This window comes from Nanorana parkeri, unplaced genomic scaffold, assembly GCF_000935625.1.
Source record: "Nanorana parkeri isolate BGI_ZX_2015 unplaced genomic scaffold, ASM93562v1 scaffold65, whole genome shotgun sequence".
In the NCBI taxonomy this organism is placed as follows: domain Eukaryota; kingdom Metazoa; phylum Chordata; class Amphibia; order Anura; family Dicroglossidae; genus Nanorana; species Nanorana parkeri.
The window spans coordinates 182,207-192,036 of record NW_017306333.1 but is presented as its reverse complement, the minus strand read 5'-3'; the positions used below and the strand labels follow the sequence as shown (position 1 = coordinate 192,036).

Sequence of the window (9,830 nt, the reverse complement as noted above, 5' to 3'; positions counted from 1 at the left end):
ACTAATGACATTAAAGGACCAATAGGAAGATTATGGAGGCAGGGGGAGGTGTGGCCCGACTTGACTAAAACAGGAAAAGTCAAGATTTGCAGATCATACGAACAACCTCATGATCAGCTCATGAGGTTGCACTTTTCACTGAATTTAACATATGCTTAGGCAATTTTTCATTATATGCTTAATTTGAACTGCCAAGGTTTGTGACTAGCTTACATCAGTTAACAAGCAAAAAACATAATAATGATGTACAAACTACAGAAACCCATAACATCCAGTTAGATTAGAGATCAAGAGTTACAACAGTTAAACAGGATTGTCAGATGGCTGCTAAAGTAATTAGTACTGTTATGAGTGGCTGCTAAATGTCATGTATATCTACACTTTATTGTGTTGAACATATATTTATAAAATAAAGCAATTGCAGGAGTGTTCAGACAGGTTACTTCCGAGAGTGGCTTGCAGTGTCTCACACTTCTTCTCATTTCTTTCCTATTTGGCAGTACAATGTCATAGAAAATCCAAGGCCAAAAAGCTGGAAATAACAAGATAAGTGTATCAATATTGTCCTACAACATTAGTTCCATGCTTACATACTATTATTATTATTATGCAGGATTTATATAGCGCCAACAGTTTGAGCAGCACTTTACAATATAAGGAAGACATTACAATAACAATACCATTCAAGACAAGATGGCAAGGAGGGCTCTGCCCCGGAGGGCTTACAATCTAAAAGGGAGGGGCAAGTGATACATGAGGAGGTAGCTGTGCAGGGATGAATTATTTGAATACTAAAAGGCAAGCAGCTATAAAATTGATGAAGTTGATATATGAGAACTACTGTCAAAAGGACTGTAATTCCGTTTAGCCAGTTCTGTGATCAAGGTACCTCTACTAGACAGTACAGTCTGGGTGTCCTGCCAGACAGCTCAGCCTTTGGCCTCCACTGCAGTAGAAGCAAAACTCGTTCAAGAATGTTGGTTAAAATGCACCCAGACTGCAGATTGGGCAATGAAGCAAGAGCAACACATAAATGAGTAGTCATCCATCTGCTCATTCAGCTCAGAGCATGTTATGTTAGCAACGTCATCACATCTAATCTGCTACTAATGCTTACCTTCCTTCCCTCAGTCTGAGTCCTGGTGAGCAGAGGGCATACAGGGGCATGTATCAAACCAATGAGGTATTTACATGAATTTCATTTAAAGTGTATCTATAGCCATTTTTTTGGGGAGGGGGGAGGGTGGGGGGGGTAGCGTAGGAAATATTTTAACCTCTGTCAGGATTTGTCTCTGTTTTCTGTCAGAGACACAACAAGAACTGAGATAAAATATTTTCACAGTGATGGGAGAAGTTATCTGCCCATTGAAGGATCGCTTACTTTGCCAGTGACAAATGTTGAATTTCTCATCACTCTATCCACAGCTTAAAAACACGTTTTGGCTACATTTTCATAAAAATATAACTATATGCATTGTTTTTTGTTTTTTTGTGTCTGCCTAGAATTCAGCTTTAGACCCCATTCACACTGACCCATTTGTAGCGCGATTTCAACTCCAAAATCGCTCAAATATCAGCTGAATGTCACTTAATGTAGCTTGTCTAATGCATTTCTATGGAGCTGTTCACATCTTATAGCTCAATGTTGCCTGTAGCGCGTCGCTCAAGCTTGTAGCTTGAACATGACCTATTTTTCAAAATGTGCACTGTAGCTCAATGTAGCTCAATGTAGCTCAATGTAGCTCAATGTCGCTCAGCTCAAAATTGCTTTTTTGGATGTAGCTCAGTGTGAATGGGGTCTTAAAGTGGTCCTTTACTGCCTTTGACTAAAAATCACACCAGCATACAGCTCTGAATACTTTTATGAAATCATGTTACATTCATTGGCTAAACAAACATATTTTTATTTTACTTACAATTTCTTTTTACTGCACATGTATTAACTTGTAGAATATAATTTGTTACTGAGTGTAGTGATAGGACATCCAAAATCCAAATCAAGGAAAGAAGCAACAATGCTAGAAAGGAGCAACAATGGACGAAACAAAATGTGTTTATGCAGCTGGGGTGCATTGGCATATACTGTAGTTGTGCCTTGGGGTCGCATTCTACCTCAATGCCACATCAATGCACTGCACGAGGTTCTACGGCACATTACCTTAATGTGCACATACAGTATGTGTGTATAGGGCTTAAATCCCTCCTGCACTATACATCTTAGCTGGTACAACTGGGCCAACCATATCCTTAAACAGTTAACCTGAAAATACCTAATTGTGATATAAAGCTTTGGACACTAAATGCTGTTTGTAATTTATCTGTGGTTTGCTGATTACTCACTTTCGAAGCCAAGGTTAACATTAACAGAATAGTGTTTTTTATGGTGCATTTAATAAATAGAGTATTTTCAGGGACAAACATTTTTGTGGAGCTTATAAACATTGGACTGTGCTGGAAATTGAGTCTTTGTGAGTCTCTTTGAATTGTTACCATTGTGATTAAAACAATTTCCTTAGGGAGACATTTATATTGTTATTATGGTAGATCTGTACTGATAGATATAGGCCACCTTCGAAAAGGGTAATATAAGGCTGGTGTAAACTTAAAGTGAGCCTGTGCCCATAATATTTACACTAAAGTATTTACATAATTTCAACAAGTAGTAAAAGTAGTTTTAAACAAATCCCTCATTCACCTCTGTATCTATAAGCATTGTAAAAGATTCTTGGCATCCTACCAGTCTCCTAATGTAAACACACAGAAGGTGTTGCTAAGCTGTTAGAAAGGTGGGATCATTCAGAATTAATAACCAAGGACTCCTTCACATGGGCAGTGAAAGGGGTGGTAAGACTGTGCCACCCACTGCAATGTCAGCACTGTAGCCACACATTGCTGTGCATCGCGACGGGCAAAAAATATACAGCATGTCACGTTTGACAGGTGTACTGCTTGTGAAATTCAACAATTGAAACGAATGGGGCTGTTCCACAACTACGTGGGTGTGCAGCACGGTACTGCAATAGACACTACCACTGTGGGTAAAAAAAAAGAAACCTGAATTCAGGAGGAGGCAGTATCACCTCCTGAATGCTGGGCAGCCGCTACTCCATTGCCTTCTGAAAATCAATCTAGCGATCCAGAGGGAGGGGAGACTGCAACCTGTCTAAATGAAGTCAATTTATATATCACATTAAAAGCAGCTAGAGGGATCAAGGATAGCATGTTTGTAAATGTTTTTACTGTTTGTTAAGAATACTAAGAGAGGAATTGATCAAAACTGGAGCAGACAAAATATGGAGCAGCTTGCATGGAAACCAATCACCTTCTCTCTTCCGTTTGTTCAGTTAAGATTTGAAAATTAAAGCGAGAAGGTGATTGGTTGCCTTGCACAGCTGCTACAGATTTTGTCTGCCCCAGTTTTGATAAATTCCCCTCTAAATATTTAATGTCCATAGTCGGAGGGCAGCTGCACTTTTAATATATTGCTATTCTCAGTTGATCCATACACTAACAAGTTGATATATAAAGCGTTCACACAGCGAATAGCTGTTTTCAGCGCATTACTGCCACTAGATAAAGTTGAGGAGCATAGGAAATGTTCCTCATTTGAATCTAGTGGCAGTAATGCACTGCAGACATTGTTTGCACAGCTATTTGCTGTGCAAACACATTATAAATCAGCCCCTAAATATTGGTGTCATCTGCGATTTTAAAATATTAAAAGTAGTACCTCTACCACTGCCAGTCCAAATGCTATTCCAATAATAATGAGTAGGTGGTTTTGGAAGTAATCAACGAATACAGTTTTACAAGTCTATGAAGAAAGAAAACAGTGTTAATAGAGCAGATATGTTCCACCATTCATGCAAAAGGACATTTTTTTTAAATCTCAAACTGTAACAAGACCCATGTTAGTCAAAGTTCAAGGTCTGAAGGAATACTAAAGGAAATATTTACCCCAGAAAATATGAATATACAGGAGACCTTATTCTTTACATGTTCCAAATGTATCACACATTAGGTAAAAAAAAATGTAAGAGTATTTTGGATATATGTGGTATATGTGCATTAGCAAATGCATTTAGCATATTTCCAAAATGTATTAAATTTAGGGATTAGGAATCAGCATTGTATCATGAATCATATGGAAGTATAACAAAGCTGTCCCATAAACATGAGATGACAGCTGGATCTGGGAAATTTCAATAAGTCAGGGAAGAAAATGTGTTTGTATTGTTAACCCCCTTGCTTGCCAGCATTGCTATCTTCCTTTCTTTTCTCTCCACAGAAATAAACATGTTTGGCATGTTGGGTGTTTGTGTTCATGACAGAGGTGTCAGATGATGCCCCATTGGCCAACCACCTTTTTATCTACGGTTATTTATTATATATTTATTTCTTATTTTATTTTTAATTTTTATTTTTGAATTTAATTTTATTTATTTGTTACTCTTGGGGGGGCTTCGGGGAAATAAACAGCCCCCTGATATTTCCCTTTTAAAATAGAAAAAGAAATTGAGGACATAGAGTCCTCAATTTCTTTTTTTGCAGGCTCTGATCTAAATGAATGGAAAGCACAGAGGCTTCCCATTCATTCAGAAAATATTTTACTATGATCCAGTTACTGAATGGGGAGGAGCCTCTGTACAGAGTGCTTCTCCCCATTGAGAAACTCATAAATGAACAGGAAGTGATGTAAATCACATCCTGTTCATTCATAACTGGGGACACATAGTGCTATGTGTCCCCAGTTATTTACAAACCCTGCATTGATCAGCTGATCGCTCCAGTGTTTGTCCTGCACAGATGTTCGGTACATATCACTGATATGTACCGATTCTCTGTCGCTTGGCCACGCACACGGGGGCTCAGCTCCTCCTCTAGATCCCCGCTGCTCTCCCGGGCAGAGGCAGTGGGGGATCCGAGGAGAAGTAAAAGAAGCGCTTCAGCCGCGGAGCAGCGGAGGAGGTAGCCGCTGTCACAGAACTAAGGCTGAGCGGTGAGAAGAGAGAGGGGCGCCGACTGTCAGATTCTGGCCGAGCATCTCTCTCTCTCTCCTCACTGTTCGGCTCCCTCCTCTGCCCCTCCGCCGCCGGCTGCAGCGGTTCCTTCACTTCTCCTCAGATCCCCGCTGTATGCAAATGGCGAGAGCAGTGGGGATCCAGAGGAGAAGCTCCAGGACATTGCGATCTACCAGTGATCGCTACTCGATCTACTGGTAGATCGCGATCAACGTAATGGGCACCCATGCAGTACATGAACCTAATCTTATGTAAAAAAAAAACACTACAAAAGTCTACAGTTTCCCTGAATGTTATACAGTGAACAGGAATAGCCCTTTTCTCAGACAGTGACAAAAAAACTGGAGCTTGCAATTTATTTATGTCATGACAGGGTTTACGTCTTTATTAATGGTACACATAAACTGATATAACAAAAAATGGTGGTAAAGTAGACGTAAAGTAACAACACATGCAGCTAAGTAAACTGCTTACTCATGCAGATGTGATTTCAGCTGATTTATTTTGGGCTCAAGAGACACACAAAAAAGAAAAACTACAAGTATGTTTTGGCCATCTTAGTACCTCTAATTGCTATCTGGTGTTAGTCTCCTTACTTTCACATCAGCACAAATACACTTTACATATCAATCCAGGAAAAGGGGGTGGTTTTTTTTACCTCTTTATAGTATCCATTACCCCCACATGTGGTTGGATCTGATGCTGTTTTGCACTGACATGATTCAGAAGAAACAGTCCCCCAGTCTTGAATGCCATTAAAAATACCACAGCATTTATTCTGTAAATAAATAAACAAATTACACAGGTCAGAGAAAATGTGTACTCACTGTGATTTCCATTACAATATTATTTTTCAGAAATTAATTTGGTATTGCTAAATAGAAAAAAAGGTAACAATATACAAAATGTTCAAAATGAGATTCAGAAAATATTACATACTGAATTGTTAAAATCAGTTACACCAAATAATTTGCCTTAGGGTAAGATTGTAGTTATTTATGTAGAACATTTATGTTCTATGTGTTAACATTATCATGGAAAGTAAGACAATTCACAGGAGTGATTCCACATTATAATGTGGGCACAGATAAGACATGTTAATAAACATACTACGTTTTGGGTTTTGGAATTGTTCAACAAATGCTGGATATGAGATCTATTTCTGTTAGCTGTACGCACAATCTTTTTTCAAAATATATTATGAAGAGACATCTTATGCAGCTGCAAAGCACTTCAGATAACATCCTGTAGGGGAGCTTATGAAACCATAAAATGTCTACACTGCCATTTACTAAATTGGTTCACCAGGTGGCAAAATGAGTACACGTTGGCAGTGAGCAGTTGTAGTGGAACACCAAGATATTTGATATATTTGATATATTTGATATAATTTAATGTTTGCATTCATCGTTTTTTTATTTTAGATATGCATTTGATACTGGATTACATCTTCCATTACACAAGAGGCCATTTCCATGTATAAGTAGTTTTTATAGCATAAGACTACAACACTTTTGAGCATTATTTTGTTTTACAACACATTGATGTTTCCGGAAGCAAGTGTGAGAAGTGTAAAGCCTTCAGCATGTAATGAAATATAATTGTTCTATCTCACCTCTTTTTCAATGGTTTTCAAACTTTGTATAAAGTCAGGAGTTTGTTCATTTAATGGTAAAAGTTGAAATAAAGACTCGTTTACTGCTGCTTCAATCTGGAACAAAGAAGTACCGAAGAAAGTGAAATGTAACTCATACTGATTTAAACTTTAAATTGGCAGCAGATGTTTGATAAATGCATCCAACATACCTTTGGTTTATAGACAACTCCCAAAACGCCTGCTGTTATCTGAAGAACCAGGATCAGAAGCAAACCAATAAAGAACTAGGCAGAAATAAGGAAAGAATGGTTGATAAGGGTCACAATGTGGTAACTGTCTTTAAGAATAACAAAAAAAGACTTAATAAGGCTGAATATCGTAACAAAGCTAACAATAGGATGAAAAAACATTGATCAGACTGGATGGCTATTGGGATGCCAGTTATCACAGCTGGTAACTTTAAAGAGGAAAAAATGGGACATAAAATAAGGCCCTACAACAAACCGGTGAATGTTTTGTTCTGTTTTATTAAAAATACCTTATATACCCTTATGTGACTGAAGTTCCTTTGGCATGTGTCCCCTCTGGAGCCAAAAAAACCCACCTTCCTCTATTCTCTCCTTCTTTTGTTACTGTTTTATTAAATCACTTTACAATCATGTCAAGCGTCTATTGGTCTATACATTTGCAATGTACAGCTGTACCAAGCAAAGGCCAGGCTGATGGATACATAAATAGGGCAAAAACATACGTACATATAGCACATATATTTTCACCCCATGTAGCTTAGAAGCCAATAGTAGAGTTTGATGTAAGCGGAAATCGAGAACCATATTGGCCTAATGACCAAACATTCCCAACACACCAAAATGTAAGGAAATAAACTTTTTTTAATTTCAAGATGTAGTATGTATGTGCAGTGTCTGCCATCAATTAATGCACAAAGTTTGGTGTTTAATTGTCTAGCTAAAATTGTCTCCATAGCGAAAAAATTTTGGGATAAAGTAGAGAAGTATTAGTACTCCTGTCTAATTTCACTGCAGTCAGAGGCTCTGTTTGAGAGGTTCCTTATCTTGTCTTGACTTCCTGTCAAGTAAAAAGCTTGTCCCCAGAACAGAAAGTGAGGGGAAATCTTTCTGCTGAAACCCCAGGTATCGGTGAAACAGGGGTTCTAGATTTTGCCCATTCGATCTAAAACCAAAAAAAGAAAAGAAAAAGGTTTTGGGTATAGTTGCACTTTAAAATTATTAAAGATGCAAGCATTCAATACTTTCCTTAGGGACCTTCCTTCAGAAATTTAAGGAAGGTCCTAGAAGCTTTCAACTTAATGTTCTGGGGACAACTCTAATTTTTTAAATTTCACCTCACTGGCCTTCTAAATAACAAGGGTCACCAGAATAAACGATGGGGTGGATTTCCCCAAAGGGGACAAAAACAGATATAAAAACTTAATAGAGGGTCCAACTCTTCTCCACTCTATCCAACACTGAAAAATACATAAATAGACCAATTAAAGGAGATGCTACGATATATTATGACAAAAATCAAAATTCATAAGGAATTGTGATCTGCAGCTGAGACTGTGTTCTGTGAATAGACCCCTAAGTCCTGAGTCCAGTGCATTACTAAGTTCACAGTTCAGCACATTACTAAGGCTCAAGTTCAGTGCGTTACTAAGTCCGGAGTTCAATGCGTTACATTTTTTTTTGTGTCTGCCTAAAGAAGGGACCACTAGGTTCTGGAGTACGAGTGACTTTCCATTCAATCAGTGGATTACCAAGTCCAGAGTCCAGTGCGTTACTAAGTCCAGAGTCCAGTGCGTTACTAAGCCCTGAGTCCAGTGTATTACTAAGCCCCAAGTCCAGTGCGTTACTAAGTCCAGAGTCCAGTGCGTTACTAAGTCCTGAGTGCAGTGCGTTACTTAGTGCCGAGTCCAGTGCATTACTAAGTCCAGAGTCCAATTAATATACTGTTCTGCATTACTGTATAATATATTCGTTGGATTTGTATTCCCCCACAGCCAGTGCCATTCTGCATTAGATTGTAAGCTCCTCTGTGCAGAAACTAATGTGACCAGCTCAGTGTTCAATGTATAGCCTTGTGGTATATGTCAGAGCTATATAAATGTATAATAATAATAGTGTGAGACTGTGGGGGGACCACGAGCTGCATGTGCAGTGAAGGGACCCCAACCAGCCCACCTGAGACTCGGCAGAACCCACCATAGAGAGTCTCAGATGGGCTGTGCAGGATCAGGGTCACTGTCAGGTGGGCTGCGTGGGGTCTCAGGGGGGCTCTGCAGGATCTCAAGTGGGCTCTCTGGGGCCTTAGGTGGGTCCAGAGTGCAGTGCATTACTAAACCCTGAGTCCAGTGCGTTACTAAGCCATGAAGGCTGTATGGGGCCCCATGATTTCTTGTGGTGGCCCGAGTAGGAGTACAGAGTTGTTATTGGGGCATTTGTTTCTATAACTTAGATGAGAAGGAGCAATGTAAAGCAAAAGTACATACCAGAATTAGGAGGCAACGACTTTCCTTTATGGCACCACAGCATCCAAAAAATCCAAGTACCATAATTATTGATCCAACAGCTATCATTACATCTATTCCTGACATTATACCGCTTCCACTAAGATTCAGTTTCTAAAGAGAGAAAAAAATCACTTGTATAACACATTCTTCCACCAAAGTAAAAATCAAAAGTAACATTGACATGATTATTATTAGAGGTGCACTGAAATGAAAATTTCAAAACCGAAACGAAACTGAAATTTAAAAAAAATGTCAGGCCGAAACCGAAAATGTTATTTTTATTTATTGATTCATTTTTTATTAAATATTTTTATTTTTTTACTTTACTTTTAGAGGCTTCGGGGAAATATTAGGGGTCTAAACAGACACCGTGATATTTCCCTTTTAAAGTAGAACAAGAGATTGAGGACACAGAGGGGTCTATTCACGAAGCTGCCGAGGGTAGCCGAGTGAATGACCGATCTGAAGTGAAGTGAGCCGAACACTGTTTGGCTATTCACTTCAGGCTAGTATGGCTAATTTCAGCCGTACATCGGCTCAAATCAGCCGTACATCGGCTTGCTCCGTGTGGCTTCGGGTCGGCCGAACATGCTCAGCTGAGCCGAACCCCCGGCAGGCTACTCACTGCTGTTTGGGCTATTCTTAAAGATCACGAACAGCAGTGAGTGAATAGCCGAATGCC

General features: G+C 39.0%; 1 protein-coding gene across 1 annotated transcript in view; it reads right to left on the bottom strand.

Annotated features, from left to right (window-relative positions):
* Positions 1 to 383: 383 nt before the first annotated feature.
* Positions 384 to 9,830, bottom strand: part of TSPAN8 (tetraspanin 8) — a 22,250-nt gene continuing 12,803 nt past the window's right edge. The window contains exons 3-8 of the mRNA XM_018576362.1: positions 9,128 to 9,259; positions 6,828 to 6,902; positions 6,637 to 6,732; positions 5,680 to 5,799; positions 3,731 to 3,814; positions 384 to 532 (exon numbers count right to left, since the gene is read on the bottom strand). Coding sequence (XP_018431864.1) covers positions 479 to 532; positions 3,731 to 3,814; positions 5,680 to 5,799; positions 6,637 to 6,732; positions 6,828 to 6,902; positions 9,128 to 9,259 — 561 coding nt within the window. The 3' untranslated portion in view covers positions 384 to 478. The remainder of the gene's footprint in view (positions 533 to 3,730; positions 3,815 to 5,679; positions 5,800 to 6,636; positions 6,733 to 6,827; positions 6,903 to 9,127; positions 9,260 to 9,830) is intronic.